General features: G+C 36.7%; 2 protein-coding genes across 22 annotated transcripts in view; both read right to left on the bottom strand.

Moving 5' to 3' along the window:
• The window catches only part of map7d3 (MAP7 domain containing 3), a 38,402-nt gene extending 21,623 nt beyond the window's left edge, over positions 1-16,779 (bottom strand). For 18 of the 20 annotated variants that reach the window (XM_032555624.1, XM_032555626.1, XM_032555627.1 and 15 more), the window contains exons 1-4: positions 15,514-15,644; positions 1,170-1,271; positions 791-871; positions 416-579 (exon numbers count right to left, since the gene is read on the bottom strand). In XM_032555624.1, the coding sequence (XP_032411515.1) occupies positions 416-579; positions 791-871; positions 1,170-1,271; positions 15,514-15,559 (393 nt within the window). In that variant the 5' untranslated portion in view covers positions 15,560-15,644. Of the gene's footprint in view, positions 1-415; positions 580-790; positions 872-1,169; positions 1,272-15,513; positions 15,671-16,665 lie in introns of those variants that run through there. The other 2 variants (XM_032555641.1, XM_032555622.1) reach the window with 2 other exon arrangements.
• A 147-nt stretch (positions 16,780-16,926) lies between these two features.
• Positions 16,927-21,791, bottom strand: LOC116714866 (tumor necrosis factor receptor superfamily member 27-like). Of its 2 annotated transcripts, none has more exons than XM_032555643.1 (11): positions 21,586-21,791; positions 21,417-21,498; positions 20,899-20,997; positions 20,640-20,818; positions 20,434-20,549; positions 20,283-20,333; positions 19,122-19,232; positions 18,898-19,039; positions 18,669-18,807; positions 17,603-17,642; positions 16,927-17,497 (listed from the first exon to the last, which is right to left on the bottom strand). In XM_032555643.1, the coding sequence occupies exons 2-11, from the start codon at positions 21,453-21,455 to the stop codon at positions 17,229-17,231; spliced, it is 1,185 nt and encodes a 394-aa protein (XP_032411534.1). In that variant the 5' UTR covers positions 21,456-21,498; positions 21,586-21,791; the 3' UTR covers positions 16,927-17,228. The 2 variants fall into 2 exon arrangements, with proteins under 2 accessions (XP_032411534.1, XP_032411535.1); XM_032555644.1 differs by having other exon boundaries at positions 21,417-21,482.
• Positions 21,792-21,897: the final 106 nt, after the last annotated feature.

Genomic DNA, 21,897 nt, shown 5'->3' with positions numbered 1-21,897 from the left:
ATTTTGTGAATGTTTGTTTTTTGCAATCAGAATCACAGATTGTGGTGCTAATTTAGAAATATTTGGAAGGAATTTTTTGCAATATTTGCACTAATGTATGATGTTAAATGTGACTTTTTATTACTCGCTGCATCAATCATGAACTATAACGTGACACCAAGTAAGGCTCAGGCAGCAGTTACTTTAGCCCAATGTTTATGATCAATTTTGAAAGAAAAAATGGCAGTAAAATCAGAAACAATGTAGGGATCTGTTGATTTTGTGTGAATTTTGCAAATTTTGAAAGAAACGAAGGTATTTACTGATGTAATTTGGAGTCTAGAGAGCCACATAAAGAGCAATGGTGGGTCAGATTTGGTTCTTGGGTCTTGAGTTTGACACATGTGATATAAGAAAACAATTTAGAGCTTTTTACCTTTTCCTCTTCCTGCTTCTGCTTCCTCTTCTCCTCCACAGCCAATCGTTTCTGTTCCTCCTTCTTCCGCTGTTCCTCGAGCTTTTTCTGACGTTCCTCCAGCTGGCGTTCCACTTGCAGCTTAGCTTTGCGTTCCCGCTCCATGATCTGGGACTCCCTTAAAGCTGACAACATTTAAGGATTGTTAAAGTGTGCCACTGAAAACCAGACACTTAATCTGCAGTCCTTCATGTATGGGTGTGGCATAATCTCTATAATGAAAAGCCATTTGGTATTGAAGCTATAACTAGCAGTGACACACATTCTTGATTAATCTATTGCATGCTATGCTTTTATTAAGCAGTTGAAAGAAAGTAAGCCATATTCTTCTCTTACCCTGTTGTTTCTCTGCCTCCTCTCGCCTCTCTTTTGCCACTCGCAGCCGGTCGTCTACTCTAAGTGCGGCGCCGTCAATAACTGAAGACATGAAGGTATAAAGTAGGTTAAAAACTAAAAACCATGTACAGCAACCCAGACAACTTGCAAGGGAATTACACAGAAGCAGAGTGCTACGAAGGCTTTGTATGGTGCAAGCAGATGTGTGCATGTGACTGTCATTAATGAGCTTTGGCAACTGTTACAGTAATAAGATGATGACTAACCTCCTTTAAGCCACCCTAGGAGGATGGCGGAGGTGGATCGTGTTAACGTTATGGAAGATAAAAGCTGTGAGAAAGCTTTGATTGTATCTGTGTCAGTGTGTGGTGTCATGTACCTGGCTTACAGCCCTGAGGTTTGGAAGGGGAGACGGCTGAAGGTCCTGGACTGTTCCCTGCTAAGCTACGCCGCTCCTCGGCTTGTGCCTGTGCAGCTGCAGCTGTGAGGGGAAACAAGCACATCCAGGACTTACAGGTCAAACTACACACACATTATGAATGGATATAATTGCATAATCCTACATACCTAGAGTAGTATGAGGTAGAGGTGGGCATTTATCATGAAAAATTAAGACTTTTGATTCAACATTGTCCTGATAAATTTTCCTTATTGATGTTGAATAAAAAAAACAAAACTGACAGTATAATTGGAAATGTTATTTTGCTATTTTCTCCATTGTTTTTTTTTCACAAGAAAATCAATAAATATCAGTAAATTTGGAAATATGATTAAATGTAGTTACTGTGTGCAGTTTAGTGATATAAATCACTTTTTTTTAAAGTAAATGACATACTGAAGAAGTCTATATTTCAAATGAGAATATTTTTCAAGAATAATTGAAAGATGCATCATGCATCTTTCAATGCATGTGTTGAAAGATACATGTGTTTTTTTTAAGTTACTTAAAAAACACAATAGTAGCACAAAATATTGTGATATTATTTAGTCTGGGGTATTTTAGCATGTAAGAATGACATGCTTTTCTCTGCTGCAAAAGATTTATTAAGCGATTTGGAATAATCACCCATATCTTCCCTCTCATTGCCAACTCTATATTTGAAAATGTCTTAAATCAATTGTTTAAAAGTTGTGCTTAGTCTTGTACTTAATGAGCACAACTTTCTACTACTACCATCATTGTTTTCTGCTGCATTGAAAACCCAAAGGTCACAAGGGGAGGAAATGGTGAGGACGTGATTATTTTTTTATGAGCCCTGGAATCAATCAGGAGCTTCTTTTCCTCTGGTTGCCATGCATTCAGCACTACAGAACTGCTGACTAAGAGCAAAACGACCAGCAATCTTGTGATACTCGCAGTATTGACTGACACTTTCAAATCTGTCCTGGAAGGCTCTCGCCTACTCTCAAACCAAATCTGAAATTCTTTTGACATTTTTCAAAAGCAGTGACCTTAGTTGAACATATAGTAATGATATATAGAACCGATACTTTAGCAAACAAGTATTTCTACTTATTTCTATTTATTTATAACACCAAAGTGTATTTTATGTGATGTAATTTTCACACCCACAACTTTGTATAAAGTAAAAGAAACGTTAGAAAACTTTGTCTTTGAACTTTGAGTCACATTTTATTATAATTTTATGAGTTAGAGCAACAAAAAGTGGCAAATATTTCTGAAATTAAAGGAAAAAGGATTGTGTAGTTTGAAGTTTGGCACAAATCAAGTACAGGACAGATCAAAGATGTGGAAGACGGGGTTCTGTTGCATAGCAAGTCATCTTTCCAATCAAACTGTGTGCAAATTAATACCACAAAGGACTCATTGGATTGCACCAACTGTTGGCTAAGTTGTTCAAAACGTCTTGAACTCACATTTGCATTTCAATTTAACATGCAGACTGTTGAAATCATGAGCCAGAAAGAGTGAGAAACGTGCATTTATCGCAATTCCAAGATTTACCAATAATATCCACTAAACATACAGCCAGAGGCACAATGGTTCATGGTGAGTTAATGGTTCAATGAAAACCATGCATCCCTTTCTATTTCACAAATATGCACCACTTTCTGTTGGTCTATTACGTCAAATACATTAAAATTATTGGCAGTAATGTGGCAAAATTAGAAAAATCTCCTTCAGTTATGTTTAACAGTTGAACACAGCAAAGAGAGAAAACCCCTGCATGCTTACTGAGTGAATAAAAAACTAGCACATTTGAAAAAATCCATCATATATAAAACTGCAAAAGCCATAAAAAGTCAACTCAAAACTAAATATTGTCGACAAAGAATACTATAAGATCAAAATGATTAGTTTTCTGTTAATTAAGTGTAAAAACTTAATTTATGACTTACACTTACTTAAATTTCATCCATGCTCTAAATCTGGATATTATTTGCATCATATGGTAGTCTGCTCACAAATCTTTGCTAAGCTAAAATCATAATTTCCATCCTGGCAAAGAGGGAAAAATTGACCGAAAACATGCTTCCTAACATTAAGAAAGCATGGTTGGAGCTAAAATATAGAAACTGAGTCTTCAGCAAAATATTTTATTCATTGTCACAACAAAATATTTAAAGTTTCTAAAAGGGCTAAAAAATTTTTTTTTTTAAAGAAAAACAAAAATAATTTGCAGAACCAGTAAAATTAACCACAAGTGAATAAAAGGAATAAGTTACGCAATGCTGCATGTTCTGCTTTTATGACGTTTACTTTGATGTTGTGTGGTAACCAAATCATCTTGAACACATACAAGCACTAATCATGGTTTCTCACACCAAAGAGTAACATGATACATCCGCCCGTCTGCATGGAAATCAACTCCCTTCCAGATGACGGAGCAGAACTGAGAGGAAATCCAAACCCTAAAACAAGCGCAGTGCAGACATGAGCAGATAAACTTCAGGAAATATCACAGCAGATCTGATTCCCTAAAAGACACCCAGGCAGTACAGTACGTATCTGTGCAGAACATTAGTTTAGGTGCAAATAATAAACCTCCAATGTTGGGTATTAAAAGTTACTCATGCTGCTTCAGGACAAAACTAGAACCAGTTAAATAAAATATTCCAGCCACATTAACATCCATCTGAGCATTTGCTAGTAGGTCAGGACATTAATACTCAAAAACTGGCAGATGAAAGGTCACATTACGTTTGACTTCCTAAGGTCACATCTTTTATCAATAATATTGACAGAAAGTATAAACATAGCAAATATCTGCCTGTGGCCCCACATGTCATGGTCTACATTTAATCTCTGTGTACTCGAACTTTAAAGTGAACATTTTTGAAAATAAAATTATAATATAGGGCTGTTGTAAACGAATATTTTAGTAATCGAGTAATCTATGGATTATTCTTACGATTAATCGAGTAATCTATGGATTATTCTTACGATTAATCGAGTAATCGGATAAAAAAAGATTAAATAAAATATTGGTAAATCTATCATAACACCAGTGTTACTATCAAATATTAATATCAGTCCAATTTTTCATTTTTGAGCTTCCCTACCAGTTACTTTTCTGTAGTTTAGAAAACTAACCTGTAACAATAATAGCTCACTTTCTAAGTTAACCCGAAGAAAAGTTATACAAAAATCTGAAATTATATTCAATTTAATAATAAAGAGGCAGGCTCACAAATACGCTTATAAAAAATGTCTATACTCCAGATTTTAGTTTATGTATTCATCTCCAGTGAGTTTAATAGATGAATTCTCACCTTGCCCCATACCTGTCAAGCTTTGGGTTTGAGAACACAGGAAATATCGCCTGGAGTTGGGGACTTGGGGTGCGGGTGAACGAACGAACGTAAGATGGGGGTGGAGGGGAGTAAATAGACCAGGGGGCAGATTAACTTAAGTCCGGGGGCGGGGGTAAGACGACCGGTAGACCAGGGTAGGAAAGTAAGAACAGGGAGAGCAATATGAGATATTTACGCCACCTTCGTTCGTCACACTCAGAAACTCATCTTCCAGCCATGTACCACAACGATGATTTCCACCACACGTTTGTTCATACCAGGAAGATATAAAATTTATTGTGCGGTTCGTCCGTAAAGCTACACTTACACTGTAACCATCAACTACTCAGCTGCCCGCGTGTTCAGTCTATCCGCTCACCTGTATAAATACTCCTGCAGCGCTCTTCGCGCCGTTCGCTTTCAACCAGCAGCTCCCGGATGAGAAAGGCTGCCGTACTCCAGGCATCCCGCCAGTCATTTTAAGGATGCTTATTGGTCCCCCCAAAAACAATAAAAACCCGGGCATTATCATCAATCAATAAAATCCCCATGGGCCGAACTTGAAAATTGGACATTATGCCGCTAACTCTTAGCTTTCGTCAACAACTCAGAGGCAGACGTGAGAGCTACGCACAACGCAAACAATGTCCCGACAGGAACACGGTGCACTAAATAATAAAACATAAATTAACGAAGCTTCGAGGCAGGCAAATTTTCCTCAAGGAATTTTAATAATCGAGGCACTCCAATCATTCGAGGAATCATTTCAGACCTATTATAACATATGACATCAATTGTCAAAATTTTTGGCAAATTGAATTTCTGGAGAAAGTAGGAAGACAGAAATGCTATGTTTTTTTAAGATTGCATTTCAATTATACAGCAACATGTCTCCTTCAGTAAGAATGGTAAACTATCTCTTCCCCATGAAAAAAAAAAAAAAAATATATATATATATATATATATATATATATATAAAAAACATCACCCGAACTGTTTCCCTTCAGTCATGAAAAGTGACATTTTGCAAACTTTTGATCAGTTTGTGTCACAACTTTTTTTGTTGTAAATGATGAAGTACAGCTTTATTGGAAAATATTTAAACATTTATTGCTTACCCAAGTATGTAAAATTGTGCTGTTTTAAAGCTGAACATCTCAAATAAAACCTGTTAGGGATTTCAAACATTGCATCTATGCATTTATGTTGCTTTTAGAGAACTTCTTTTGCATAAATTACTGCATGTGTGGAGCCTGGCATGGAGGCAATCAGCCTGTGGTTCTGCTGAAGTGTAATGGAAGCTCAGATTGCTTTTATAGCGGTCATTGGACCAGGTTTTGGTACCTTTGGCAGTGTGGGTCGGTACCAAGTCCAGCTGAAAAATGGAATCAGCATCTCCATAAAACTTTTCAGCAGTAAAAAGCATTAGGTGTTCAGCTGTCTTCCCAATGATTGTGTAGCTTTCTGACTCAGACTGAGACAGTCTGGAGGATCAGGAAACCTTTACAGGTGTTTTGAGTAAATTGAGTTATTAGGGCGTGAAAATATTTAACTTTCTGACAATATTCCAATTTTCTAAAATTAGAAATTTGGAGAAATAAAGACAGAAATCTAAATAATGTAAGAGTTTCACTTTCGGAAATGAGTGGCAAAAACAGAAATTTTTCATAATATTCAAAATTTTTTATGTATGGATGGATGGATGAAAATGTAATCGACACCTCTGGGTTCAAGTCTCTTTTACAGACATAGTCTTCCTCTTCTGTTCCAGTTGTGAGTGAACCAACAGTCGGTATCTGATTACAAATTTGGGCTGCACTGCATGCATGCAAAATCAACATTTTATTGATACTCAAGTTGCCCTAATTACACTAAAACAGAAAAAACACAAATAACTCTACAATTAATGGGATATATTTGCATTTGCATAAAGCTACAGGTACGCTTGGTCAGACTTTCAAACTTTCGAGTTCAGTAAACTGCCTCATAGAGGGAAGTAAAAGCTGACAGGAAGGAAGGACTTTAGGTAGCAGCTGTTAACTTTGACAGTGCAGACTATTTAAGCATAACAACAGCATATGTAAATACGTAGAACTTCATAAGACGAACATTAATCTTTTCATGATTTGATTTAAATCCCAAGTATCAACAATATCAACATGTAGGATGGTTGCAAATATGACAAACATCTTAGAATAAGATGCACACAGCTCTCCAGAGACACATCTTTCATTCTTGAATAAAAAAAGCTTTAAGGAGACGGAGGAGAGCGTTTCCTAACCGAACTGGAGAGCCAGGTGTGCTCATAGAAATGAAGAGAGTCAATGAGAGGAGCTCCCTCTTAGCACGCCATCACTATGGAGATCTGCACACATTAACATATATCTACTGATGATAAGACAAACTGCTAACTCTTTAAAACATCTCAAGCACTTTCTGGAAGCTCACCTCTCTGGAGGCTGGTTTCCATGTCGACCAATGGCAGTAACTAGGCAGAATATTCTCTCTGCTGAGCAAAATGATTTTGGCCCTATGATTCAAATTTAGTTTATGCTTCTGATCTGACCATCGTTTAAAACTGAATAATGTAATTCATCTCAGCTCAGTCTGCCTAAGGAATTGTAAAGGTTCTGTCTATTAATGTTTGCATTTTTAGCAAATTTGGGTCATAAAAGATGGTGGAAAAGCATCAGGAGCAGACCGGACACTGATTGATTAAAGTCAGATCTGCACTGAGCCACAGGGCTTCATAAAGCAGGAAATAAAGACCACCAGGGGGCAAATGATGACCCAGCTGCTCAACTCTGCAGCTTGGACATAAAAAAACAGAAAACATACAAAACAGGAAACAAGCCAGTTTGTATTACAATAGTCTGAACCAACTGCAACAGCATCAACAGTAATATTTTAATAGACTCAGTCAAAAACTGAGTGAATCCATGTATGAAAAATTCAAAAGTTAGATGAGCTGGTTTGGTTTTTGTTTTTTTTCAGCTGTGCTCCATATTGTGCCCTGCAGCAAGTTGCAGCTAAATTGCTTGTTGCTCAGGAAGTATCAGAACTGCTAAATATAAGAGTGGACCTTGTGGTATTTAGAACTTGAAGTGGACACACTTTTGTTCAACTATGCGTCGTCACAGGAAGAATATGCAGACCAAAATACCTGCAGGCGACGTTTAAAAATATATATATGTATATTTTTCCTGCATGATAGACCATATATTTAGCATTTAAAAGCCACTGTCAACAGAGGAAGCTTAACAACAATCCAATTCCTTTTTTGCTCAGTAGGGTTTAAAGTATCTCAAATAGTGAGCTGTTATATTTGAAGGAAATAACTACAGGTAAAAGCCAGTAAATTAGAATATTTTGAAAAACTTGATTTATTTCAGTAATTGCATTCAAAAGGTGTAACTTGTACATTATATTTATTCATTGCACACAGACTGATGCATTCAAATGTTTATTTCATTTGATTTTGATGATTTGAAGTGGCAACAAATGAAAATCCAAAATTCCGTGTGTCACAAAATTAGAATATTACTTAAGGCTAATACAAAAAAGGGATTTTTTAGAAATGTTGGCCAACTGAAAAGTATGAAAATGAAAAATATGAGCATGTACAATACTCAATACTTGGTTGGAGCTCCTTTTGCCTCAATTACTGCATTAATGCGGCGTGGCATGGAGTCGATGAGTTTCTGGCACTGCTCAGGTGTTATGAGAGCCCAGGTTGCTCTGATAGTGGCCTTCAACTCTTCTGCGTTTTTGGGTCTGGCATTCTGCATCTTCCTTTTCACAATACCCCACAGATTTTCTATGGGGCTAAGGTCAGGGGAGTTGGCTGGCCAATTTAGAACAGAAATACCATGGTCCGTAAACCAGGCATGGGTAGATTTTGCGCTGTGTGCAGGCGCCAAGTCCTGTTGGAACCTGAAATCTCCATCTCCATAGAGCAGGTCAGCAGCAGGAAGCATGAAGTGCTCTAAAACCTGCTGGTAGACGGCTGCGTTAACCCTGGATCTCAGGAAACAGAGTGGACCGACACCAGCAGATGACATGGCACCCCAAACCATCACTGATGGTGGAAACTTTACATTAGACTTCAGGCAACGTGGATCCTGTGCCTCTCCTGTCTTCCTCCAGACTCTGGGACCTCGATTTCCAAAGGAAATGCAAAATTTGCTTTCGTCAGAAAACATGACTTCCTTAGCCCAGGTGAGACGCTTTTCACGCTGTTTCTTGGTCAACAGTGGCTTGACACGAGATATGCGGCAGTTGAAACCCATGTCTTTCAAGCGTCTCTTGGTGGTGGATCTTGAAGCACTGACTCCAGCAGCTGTCCACTCCTTGTGAATCTCCCCCACATTTTTGAATGGGTTTTTTTTCACAATCTTGACTAGGGCGCGGTGATCCCTATCGCTTGTACACTTTTTCTGACCACAGTTTTTCCTTCCCTTTGCCTCTCTATTAATGTGTTTGGACACAGAGCTCTGAGAACAGCCAGCCTCTTCAGCAATAACCTTTTGTGTCTTTCCCTCCTTGTGCAATGTGTCGATGGTCGCCTTTTGGACAGCTGTCAAATCTGAAGTCTTCCCCATGTTTGTGTAGGCTTCAGAACTGGACTGAGAGACCATTTAAAGCCCTTTGCAGGTGTTTTGAGTTAATCAGCTGATTAGTTTGTGGCACCAGGTGTCTTCAACATTTAACCCTTACACAATATTCTAATTTTGTGACACACGGAATTTTGGATTTTCATTTGTTGCCACTTCAAATCATCAAAATTAAATGAAATAAACATTTGAATGCATCAGTCTGTGTGCAATGAATAAATATAATGTACAAGTTACACCTTTTGAATGCAATTACTGAAATAAATCAAGTTTTTCAAAATATTCTAATTTACTGGCTTTTACCTGTATTTTACTGTTCCAGCTTGGATTAGAAGAAATCCACCTTTTAAAGCAGTTTGTTCTTAAATTTAATGTTATTTATTGTATCTCAAAACTATAGACATTTACTTTTCAAACATTTTATTTGCCCTAAACAGCAAATCATATTTTCTAGTTGTATATATTCTTGTAACAAATGAGCAGATATTTTGTTTTCAACAGAGCTAGGAGCCCAACTAGTTCATCAAACTGGCTAGTATTTGTTTGGATAATGGAAAATTATGGAATTTGTCATTAGAAATGTAGAAATATGCTTGAGTATAAAATCTAAACTGTGCACGGCTCACAGAATACTCACAGTACACCTGAGAAGTTTGAGGTTTTGCCCCATAACTGCTTAAAAAGTAAAAATGAAAAAAATGAAAACAACATCTTAAGAGGAAACTGTGGCTAAAAGAAGAAAGTTGACATCATTAGTTTCGCAGTATTTTGGATGTGTAAAACAAAAAACTAATCAATAATTATTGATACAAGCTGATATAAAATGCTTACATGGTGATATGTTTTCCAGCCATATTTCACTGCCTTTCTTAAAAACCCTTTGAATTACATCCTTTTTTATTTCTCTTTGAAGCAAATTAACATGGGTCTCCACAACAATAGTTTCACATTATTCCATTCAAACAAAACTTCTTAAAATTGGCCTTTAAAGTTAAACAGCACCAAGAAATGGAGCCAACAAGAACAGCTGATGAACGAATCACAATCTGGCCCAGAATGCTGTGGTATTTTGAAACCATGGGCCAGCATTGAAAATGTACCTAAAATATTGATCATCATCAATTATTTAGGACCAAACAGCAAATGAGGAACATCTTTAAGTATTTTATTTCACCGTTTCCTGGGTTTGCTCTGAGCGTGATGATGAGTTGCTAAGTTGAATATTTTACATCCTTTTCAGGTTTTGGGGTAATTTGCATGCACACAGCCATCTCAAGGTCAGGTGACCCACAGAGAGAGGAGGGGAGGAGAGGAGTCAGGTTTCTACCCAGGTCAGGATGGCAACCTGATTTTTTTATTTTAACAGAATGGGAGTGGAGTTAACATATATCCTCAATTATATCTAAAATAACTAAAGTATTCTTCTGCAGCATCAGAAATAAAATCTCAAACAACCAGTCATCTAATGTTGTCACCTTCAGGATCTCAGGTCAGATTACGCTGCAGATAAAAGCTAATTCACACACACAGAAACACACACACACATTAAATCTACTATAGGATTACCAAGGCCTGTTTATGCAACTGTAAGCCTCGGCTATTTGCAGTAAGAAGGAAGTGATGACACATCACAGTTTGATAGAGTTCTCTCCTCCGGGTACACCTCTTTTTCTTACAGATGCATTTATCATTTTTATTTATACAGTACAGACCAAAAGTTTGGACACACCTTTTAATTCAATGAGTTTCCTTTGTTTTCATGACTATTGACATTGTAGATTCACACTGAAGGCATCAAAACTATGAATAACACATGTGGAAATATGCACTAAACAAAAAAGTGTAAAACAACTGAAAATACCCCTTATATTCTAGTTTCTTCAAAGTAGCAACCTTTTGCTGTGATTACTGCTTTGCACACACTCTGCATTTTCTTGATGAGCTTCAAGAGGTCGTCACCTGACATGGTTTTCACTTCATAGGTGTGCCCTGTCAGGTTAATAAGTGGGATTTCTTGCCTTATAAATAGTCATGAAAATAAAGAAAACCCATTGAATTAGAAGGTGTGTCCAAACTTTTGGTCTGTACTGTATATCCTAATAATGCTTAATCAACACAATTTCTTACTTTTCTTTCCATGTATTTCTTTGTAAAAAAGCAGAATCCATTTTATGTTTTTCAAAGGAGCCAGCATAAATGTTATCAACCTGAAATTACTTTATTTGTAAACCCTGCAGAAAAACTAAACTACCGGTAAATGACTTATCAGGACTTGCTATAATATGGCTGCGTACTCCAACTTTTCCATCTGTCTGAGATTTATGTCCAAGATATATCTCCTAAATGCACAAAGGAGCAAAACTGCAGACCTTTGCTACCAGCAGCTGTTGGAACTGTACAACCAGCACTGTTCCCAGCAAACAGATTATCTGTTTACATTCCTGCTGTTCTTTGCACAGATCTCCATTTTCCTTCATATATCCTGTTTTATTAACAAATATAAAAAAAACACTCAATCTGTGCAGTGCAATTAAATTAAATGCACCTTTCCATTTAGGACCTATTTTTACTATTTATTAATGCATAGTTTTTTCAGTTTTATTTTTGGTAGCTCCTAAAATTTTCTTTTTTAAACTTGTATTGAAATTGAATTAAATGTTTTTACTTTGTGTTTCTGTCGATTTATTTCTCATCCACTGAAATTTTTCCAATGTGGAACAAATAATGGAGGATTAATTTTTTTACATAAATAATATCTTTAGGTAAATATTTCTTTAGGTAAGGTGAAATATTGTCCAGTGGTTCAGCAGCAAAGTCCATAAACTCTTGTCATAAATATTCATAAAAGGACAAAATAATAAAACAATGTTTAGGTGTATACAGCATGGGGGATTTATCAGGATATTAAATTAGTTAAACTTAAGTGAGTCACATATTAATGGTCTGTGCATCCAGGTTTGTTACATAAAAACTAAACAAATTAAAGAGAAATAGCAGTCCCAGACAGTTAAAGAGATATTTAAGGACAAAGTAAATATAAAATCATCATTGCCACATAAGCTTATATTACTTTAGTGATGATATATAAACTAACTGACTTAGTTTGCAATTCAAATTCTTGTGTGTGTTCATATAGATGGATGCACTGACCTAACCTAGCCTATAAACTTAAATTACAATCCAAAACCATAAGAAAATAAAAAAATTACTCAAACATCAATTAAAAAATACAACTAAAAGTAGAAACTGAGATTTTCTGCTTTTGGGCTATTCATTTATTGTCTGTATAAGCTTGCATTTTCACATGCAGCTGTGTGATTTCCTTCAAACTGCAGGGTAAACCATCTCCTTCCTCACATTCTTGTGGAAGACACAATGCCCACGAGTCGAATTCCTTACATTATTTTATCACTGTCAGTCCTCTAGTCTGACTCAAGGTCAATCAAACGATTCGTTTTTAATTCCTCGCAAAGCTAGAATTCCGACGCGTAACTCTAAACTCCGTGGACATTTTCATAAAACCACAGAACTGGGTGGACGCAAATTCCAGATAGAAAATACTGTCTGGAAAAGTGAAGGGGGAAACAGGAAGATCAGCTCTAAATGCAGCCCACTTATAGCCGGGAGTAAAAAAAACGTTACTACACCCAAATTGGGTATGCAGAGAACTCCCTCATACCCTAAAAATCGCTCAAACACACGAGCCCGACTGCTGCTGCAGCCATAACAAGCCGAGCATTCATGCCCACAGATGCAAACGCAGTAAACATCCGAGAGCTCAGTAAAGCAGCGATGAAAAGCACTGATAGAGACTCCTGTTTCAGTCTACCCACATGAATCTGCATCCAAAAAAATGCAGGGATTCTTTTGCTTAACAAAGCAGGTTTCTGACCATGAGACCGAACCCAAAGTAAGCTCAATGACACAGTCACATTAGGAAAAAATAAATAAAGAGAAACAGAGATGCAACAGTCAGACAGTCAGGGACTGAACTGGACAACTCTTTCTTAAGTGGCAATTCATGTATTGAAAAACCTGATTCTTTTAATTATTAGTGATTAAATACATAAAAAATTTGAACTCTCACCATTTTCAGGCAATAAATGCATCAAACAGCACATGCTTTGGTGCATTTTTTGAGGTTTATAAAATAAATAAAAAGATTAGGTAAGTATGATTTGATGCAATCATTGGGATTATCTTTGTTTTATGTTACTCTACAATTTATAACCTTTTTCAAACAATCTTAAACACATTTTATTATAGATTTGGAGTGTATCCATTATAGTTTTCTGGCCAATCGCCGATTACGGCCTTTAAAAAGCCTGACCTGCCGATTCCGATTTATACCATTTTTTTTGTCTGAAATGCAAACGTAAGATATGACCTGGTGGTCCGGTCTGTCAGTCAAGCCTTCCTCACAGCAGAGCAGAAGAGGACAGTGGCTGATTTTTAGAGCTTTGTTGAGGTAGATAAGATCGGCTTCACATGCAACTATCTGCCAATCAAGGAGCTCCCTAAATTAGTTAAATCGGCTGGCCGAGAAATCGGATTGGAGATGCAGGATGTAATGACACTAACGTCAGTATCGGCCGATATTAGTGAACATCTTGATGCTGTTTGTTTCTGGAGGGGAAGTGGAGGAGGTTGGACAAGTAGTGTTTGTTCATTACGTGACAAAGATGGTGATGCAGCAAAAGATTATGGGACGTTTAACTGAAGCAACGTGTGGTTGTATTTTATGAGGTGTCTAAAAGTTTGTGAAATATATATGATATTAGTAAATATTGGTTATCGGCCACAACAGCAATATTAAAATCATATATCACCCCAAATTTTCATTTCGGTGCATCCCTACAGACCAGAGAAAACTCAAAAGTCCATCATCAGTAGATCAGAGCTCAAAGAAAAGCATGATCTCAAATAAATAGCAACACACCAATTGATCAGACAAAGACTATAATCAACTATTTTCTTCTTCTTTGGCTCCGATTAGTGATCTGAGGCCCAACACTGGAAAATATTAACCTTTTGTTGCATTTATAACATGCACCAAATCTATGAAATCCAGACAATTTTGGACCCCGAATGCATCAACCAACACCATGTACTGGGATGCACTTTTGTCTTTAGGGGGAAAAAGAACAAAAGAAAAATAAAATGGACTGTTAGTCGGCTCTAAAGCTCCTGTTCATCAAAACTACAATCATCAGGAACAATTTTGCTGTTCCACCAACCATGCACTGATGCATTTCTTGGCTTTAAATAAAGTGTCAACCAAACTATTCCCAAATTGCAAGCACACATTTTTAATAAATAAATAAACACCTCAAAGCCAGAACCGATATCAGTTCCTGTCAGGAAAAGTCAAATAAACTACCATCTATCAAATAACCTGCTAGTTATTAGGGGAAAACAACCCAGAATCAGCAGGTCAAACTTCATTAAAACAGATTTGAACTGATTATTAATGTAGAGCAGCTCTTTTAAAAATAATAATAATAAAAAAACCCAGCTCTACATTTAAACTCTCCAATCAGAGACTGACTCTCCAGCTTTTCTACTGAAATTCAGGTCAGCCATTGTTGATGTTATCCACCCTTAAGAGTGGAGGGGGTTATGCCATATGCCAGCAAAACAGACACAACTGGCCAGCAACATAGGAGCATGAAGGAGGGGGAATCATGCAGCATAAAGTACTCTGAAGCAGGAAGCTGCAAAACTGCTGATTTACCATGTGCCTGTTTGTAGCAATAGGACATGGCACTGAACCACTCAGCTTGTCAAAACTTTAAAAATGAGCTGAAATGATCAATTATTTACTATTGACAGAATTTATAAAGGAAGAAATAGATAAAGCTAGTTTGGTATTTACCAGCAGTTAGCTAGCTTCGTCTGTATTTCTTATGTGTCAGTAAATCCGTGGCACGTTGTTATCTAAAAATAAATAGCGCAACAACTAAATAATTTATAAAAAAATTTAGCTAATACTGCAATCCAGTCGTTATTTGTCTTCCGGCTTCAAACTACAAACATCAAGTTGTATCGGTGGCTAACATTAATTACAGGAACTTTTACAAAGTGGCATCAGCTAGTCTAGCTTTTATAAAGTTAATAACTTCAACCAGAAGGGTGTTTTTGTCAAACCAAAGTTTAGCTTTACGTAGAGAGGTTGCAGATTCGTCTGCGTCCATTGTAAGCAGGTGACCGAACTGAGAGCTAACGTTTACTAGCCAGGAAAGCTTGCCGCTCAAACAGCCCGGTAAACGGCCGCGGCTGTCCGGAAACATCATAAACTCATTACCACGACGAACGGGTCTAACGACAACAAGCTAATGTTTTATTTTCGCTTACCCATCTGGGCTCTCAAGCCTTTGAGCGTCGTAGCACTCTCCGCCATTTCTATGAAGTTTTCCTTGTCTGTTTTTTTTTCTACACCAGGGGCGCGCAACACTTCGCAGCCGGTTGGACTCGGACACCGCGGGGACGTGGACATCAAAGATGGTTGAAGGAGAGGCCTCACTCTGACCAATTTACGGAAAACCCATTAAACAAAACATGGGCCGAACTTTTCCTAATGTGGTTCCATGTGAATTTATTTCATGGACAGTAGTCACTGACCACAAACCGAAGTTTATTTCAAAACGGATGTAATATGCTAAATAATATGCAATTTTGATTTAAATAAATAAGAAAAGATTAAAAATAAAAGATTGGATAAAATTTAAAGCATAGCATTTTAGCTCACTTTACGTTTTTATAAATGCTGAAAATATACATATATATCATCACAATGTGAATTATGAAAAAGGTCTTGGGAATTAAAGTGATGACTAATTTTCAGAAAAATATTACTATATTGTATATTATTTTTTGGTACTATTATATTTTTCTATTTTGTAATATTATAGTATTTGTATTATTATCATTTTTATTATCATGTACTACTATTACGTGCTACTAGTACTTTTTCATTTTATAGCGAGTCTATGGTTCTTCTCCTACGCATTTCATTCCATTGTTGACTTTGTGTTAATCTGCATATAATAAATAAACCAATCTGATCTGATTATTATTATTACAATAATTATTGTTATTTAAAACGTGCTCTTTTCACTGTTTTGTCATTAACTGTGAGCGTCTAATAAGCCTGCTGTACTGCATCTGTTTAATAAACGATCCCGCACAGAGGAAGGAAAGACGAGAACCAACGGTGGCTATTTCTAATTAAGAGGGAAGCGCCCTCTAGCGTTCACAGAGGTACTTGTTACAGGCTTCAAAAAGTTTTTTTTTTTATTGTAATAAATAAAACTAATAGTCTTTTTTATTGCCACAAAATATTATTGTTAAGATAAATTCTTTTCGTGGTTATTGTATCATTTATAATACATATATATTTTTTAATAATTTCAGACAGAAAGAATAAATGTAGTACATTTCACTAGAATTGCCCATAAAGTATGTTTGATATAATTTAAAAAAGAATGGGAAAGCTTAAAACCTTACCAGATTTGATGTGTTGGAGAATCTCTTAGACCCAGAGATGATCAATTCACAAACATCTCCCAGTAAGTGGATAAGAAAATGTTCTCAGAGCTCAAGTTCCTTTCTTTTACCATGAACACTGTATCCTCTGTCCGGCTTTGTCTCACATGCTTTTGCCAGAGGGCTGCTCACCCATTTCACATTGCACACACGAAGCAACATTGCCTTGATCTGCAGCTGGACTAACTTGGCTATGGCATAAATTTATTTTGAAAACACACAAAGTATGAAATCTGATTTATTTTATCTGAAATGATTAGTTTATCATCATAACACATGCATTATTTTCTGCTTAGCACGGGTTACGCAAAATAAATTAGTGAAGTCAGCTCTGCTATGAATAATCAGCTTACAGTGGTGTCACATTTCACTCCAAATCTATTTTCCACAGAAGAAACAACGTCTTTCTCATCTTGCAGTAAGTAAATTCAGCCTGATCTGGTGACTGTGTCATCATGTAAAGCAGGTTATGAGTAACACACAACAGTTCAAGTCATGGGAACGCATCCTCAGGGTGTAAGTAATCACTTGTTCACCAGGGCTTTGTGTATCCTCGAAACAACTTCAAAATTAGGCAGGAGCGCAGCGGCCTGGGCCAGTTGGGGAAGCTGCGTGTAGGTGGAGGTGCGGAGGTACTGGAAAAGGTCCTGGAAGCTGTGGAAATGAGCAGTGAGGTGAGGCGGCACACCCAAAGACAACCCCAGCTTCCTTAGAACGTAGATGTGGCTGGGAGAGTCGAGCAGCAGGGACAAATCCTGGATGGTGTCATAGCCCAGCATCTCGATACTCTGACCTGAACAGATTCAGGACAACAGCAAGAACGTGCAAAATAAGAGCTCAAAAAACACCCAACTGGAGAATATTTAGATCTTTTTATAGCGTAAGGTAAACCACGTACCTTGAGCAATCTCCCATATTGTTTGCAGTTTTTGCTCCACCTAATGTTGATATAGTAGATGAAGCAGGATTACTCATTCATTTATTAACTAATAAATATATTTGATCACTGATGCTAACAGTAATTCAACAGATATACTATGATTTAGAATAAGTTAATTGATTATCATATACTTATCTGACTTATTGCTCATAAAAGCACTGAGAACAAATTATTTAGATTCACATAAAATATGATCACCTTCCTAAATAGTATTTTTTTTTGCTAAAAGATTAATTGGGGGGAGAAAAAAAAACTTTTGGCAATTATTTTAGGAAGGTGACAATATGGAAAATTTCCACCAGATTTAATTAAAAACCAGGGCACTATAAATTACCCTTTATGTCACAGTATACAACTTTTATAAAAATAAGTTTAGTTCACAATTTTTGAAATAATTGTCATCTAATCTACTAATCAATTATTGTTAACTGGAATATACAGACCAGAAAATGCCCTTTTGATGACAAACCATTACAGTCATAGCAGTAATTAAACCAAAAGTGTACAAAAAATACAGACTTTACATTTAGACTCAAATAAAAATATAGATATACATAAAATAAAAAAATGGGGTTAAAAAAAATCTTTTGTCTGTAAATATGGTCTACCCAAAACTTGATCATTTGTAGCATTTTTTGGTACAAATAATAAAGTGTTCACTAAAAGACTGCTTTGTTGTTGCATTTTAGGCATTTCTTATTTAAAAAATGAAATAACTTATTTGTTCATTTGCATTTTTAATGTATTTCTAATATTGTTTAAAATAAGCTTAAGTGGTTCAATGAAAAATCTACAAATAGTGCCAAGTTTTTTTTTATCCAATTGGCAGAATAATCGATTACTAAAATAATTGTTATTTGCAGCCCTCCTATGCACTTCAATACATGAAGAAAAGTTCTTTAAAATGAACTTTAAAACTGAAGTTTGAACAAATGCTCAAATCTTAAGACACCGAGCGCTCAGCAAAGGTCTCAGTGTTGCTGCTGTGAGATTCTCAGAAAGTTAGGAAAAGAAAACAAAGTACCTCCTCTGTGGTGAAGCCTTCTTGTCCTTCCTGCATGATATTATCTTGTTTCTGACTGCAGGGCTTGATGTTGGTGGTGACATTAATCACGATAGAAGTGGGATGCAGCTCATTCTCATGGCTCAGTGAGTTTGGGCCTCTGGGTAGTTTATCGTTTAAAAAAATAGGACATAGATTAAATAAATGCTTATAAAGCTGTTCTTTGTTCCAGATTTCACAGAAAACATACCTTGGTGTGTCTTCGGGTGAAACGGGCTCTGAAGGACGGTCTTGTTGTGTTGCTCTCTCTGGTTGACCGGAGGCACATTCGTACTGAAGGTCTGCTGCAGCCAGTAAACCTTCAGGCTTTAGACGGCGCTCAGGAATCTGCTCTGAACAAAGAAACATGTTTAGAATCTCACTTTTGTCCAATAAAACAGTAAATATGGATAAAATGCTAATAATCTAACTTACTGAATCTTTTCGCAGTCAGGAGGACAATCCAAAGTAACAGAGAAATAAGAAAAAACAAGGACGCTATTGCAGCGCCGATAAAGACAACAGAAAGACTTTCCTCTTTTATTCCTGAAAGAAGTACAAGAAAACATGCAAAAATATTTAAAATCATGTTAAGAGTTCAGGAGGAAATTTACATGCATTCATCAGGGATATGAATATCCTGGTATTTTGGAGATTTATGGATAGATTTGAACTGTTCTTTTTGTACTGAACAATAAGGTTATACAATTAACAACATTGTTGAATTTTAAAAACAATGAAATAAGGAAAATGGAGGACTACTCAGTCAACATGTGATTGCAGGCCCCATGTGGATTTTTGTCAGGCAGAATGAGTATTTACTGGGCTTGGAGTCACGCTAGGCTTCTTGTCGGGTCCATTTACAACTCATATTGGCAGCGTATTTTCTGAGTCTCAAAAAGGTTCAAATCATACAACAAGTCAACATTTTACCCCGAGTTGTCCTGCATCAAACATATATAGATGCTGTCAACATCGGAGCTGAAAACAATCTCTGAAGACGGTTAATTTTTTATTTTTAGACCCAAATGTAAATGTTGGTTGAGTACTTTCAAATTATTCAACTGCATCTCACTTCAGCAGCTAGCCCGTTGAAATCCCAACAGGATTAAAGAAAGTTCACAAAAATTCCAATTTGTGCACCAAAATCTTGTTTTCAGTCATTTAATTAATTTATGTTTGTTGTATGATTATTAAAGCCTTACATTTTGATGAAAGCCATGGCCATTAAGCTTGCATGTAAATTTCTCTCTGGATCTTTATAAAGATAAATGTAATTTTATTTAGATAGCACATTTTCAGCAACAAGGCAAAACAAAGTGCTTTACAGGAATTAAAAGGAAATACAAACAAAATAACAAACCAAAGGAAAGAGCAAAAGAAGAAAAAGCTAATAATGTTGATCCAAAGTAAATAAAATAGATATTCATATTCAGGGTTGGTAGATAAGTATAAGTAAGTATCCTCTGGTCTAATTCCTTTTCTGGTTTGGAAGAATAGGAGTCTAAAAAGTAGTTGGTAAGGTAGGTTCCCTGTTCTGGGTTGCTAAATAAGTGTAAGTAAGTAATCTCTGGATATATAAAAATATTGAATTACCATTTGCTGTTGATTCTTCTGACTTTCTGACTGGTAACATGATGGCACCCTCTGTCAAACAAAATATCAGTTTCACAAAATCACCAATAGATACAAAAACTTTTGCATAAAGTTTTGTGTGTTGTGTCACTGGTTTATCTTTGGGTCTTACGTGTTTTTGAGCCTCGAGAAGTAAAGCGCAAACACTCATTGCGGACTTTGTCATGACTGTCACAAGGAATACACAGCAGCTCCACCTCCCCTGTCAGGCTCTTCAGCTCATAATATCTGCACACAATAACACATACAGCGTATATCAGCTGAAACTAGTAACGAAATGCGACTGGTGTTTTCTCTGGCGCTGTGAATGGAACTAACCCTGGAAGACAGTGCCCACACACAGTGTCACTGGTGGGTGAACAGGCAGTCAACGCCAGGCGGTTCAGCAGGTTACACTGGGTGCATCTCCTGCAGGGATCCACACCCGTATCTGTGCTGAAGGTCCCCGCGTCACAAGGAATACACACCCCATCCCCTCCATAACCAAAGCCACAATCCTGAAAGTGATATATGGTGTAGATTTAGTGTCAGCGGGTTTTAAACGAGGAAATGATGCTGTGAAATAGCTTTGCATTACCCCTGACAGCTGTTCTCCGGGTTTACAAACAGGGCATGCAACACAGGTGCCATTATGGTGTAAGTACTCCGTCTGATCACATCTAGGCTCAGATTGCACCTATGCACACAAAGGAGGGGGATTAATTATAGGAGTTTAGAAACAAGTACGCAAGACTACAAGCCAAATCAATCCTTTCTATTGTTTCACCATCACTAAAGACATTTATAGAGCTTTGCAAAAGATTTGCTTCCTAAAGTTTCTTGCAGGTTGTCAACTACAGCCACAAACACAAATAAATGCATCTTTCCCATGTAGAAGGATAATAAAGAATAGTTTTAATTTTTTTCTAAATGTTATTTTATTTTATTTTTTTACAAAATGTGTTGCATGCTATTCACATTTTGTTATTCAGTTATTATTCCTTGGAATACATACATCCCTAACCACTTTGCATAACAATATTTAGGAAAATTATGCACTGTGCTATCATATTTAAGTGACAGTGAAAAAGGAAAGTAATAAAAAGACAGACATACCATCAATATGAAAGAAGCTCCAGTCAGAAAAGTAAACATGCCTCTTCTTTATTGTGTATGTTCCAACTTGAGAAAACACAACCTTAAAAATGATGTCACGTTAAACTAAAACAGAAACAACACATTCTGAGATAGAAAGTTGAACAGATTAAAACCTTCAAACACTTACGAATTTTTTGATGTCTGCTCAGTATCTCCACACCTTCTGTGTTCGTCCTGACCTCAAAGTTTCTTAGGGGAGGAATTCAACAGTGGGAAAGATCTTTGGGAAATCCCACCGCTCTACATCACCTGTGACGCAGGAGGAGTTCCCAAGCAGGGTAACCTTAGAACAATGAATACAAGTCCCCCAGATGGGGCACTTCACGTCACAAACCGGTCGTCTCCATTTTCTCTCTGGGGAACCCTCTCTTATTTTACTCCGGACCACCGAGACGAAAAGGGAAGGGGATAAAAATAGATGAATGAGGTCCTTGTTAGC

This window comes from Xiphophorus hellerii, chromosome 23, assembly GCF_003331165.1.
Source record: "Xiphophorus hellerii strain 12219 chromosome 23, Xiphophorus_hellerii-4.1, whole genome shotgun sequence".
Classification (NCBI taxonomy): domain Eukaryota; kingdom Metazoa; phylum Chordata; class Actinopteri; order Cyprinodontiformes; family Poeciliidae; genus Xiphophorus; species Xiphophorus hellerii.
The sequence above is the reverse complement of the archived record's forward strand: the minus strand, read 5'-3'. Positions and strand labels throughout refer to the sequence as shown.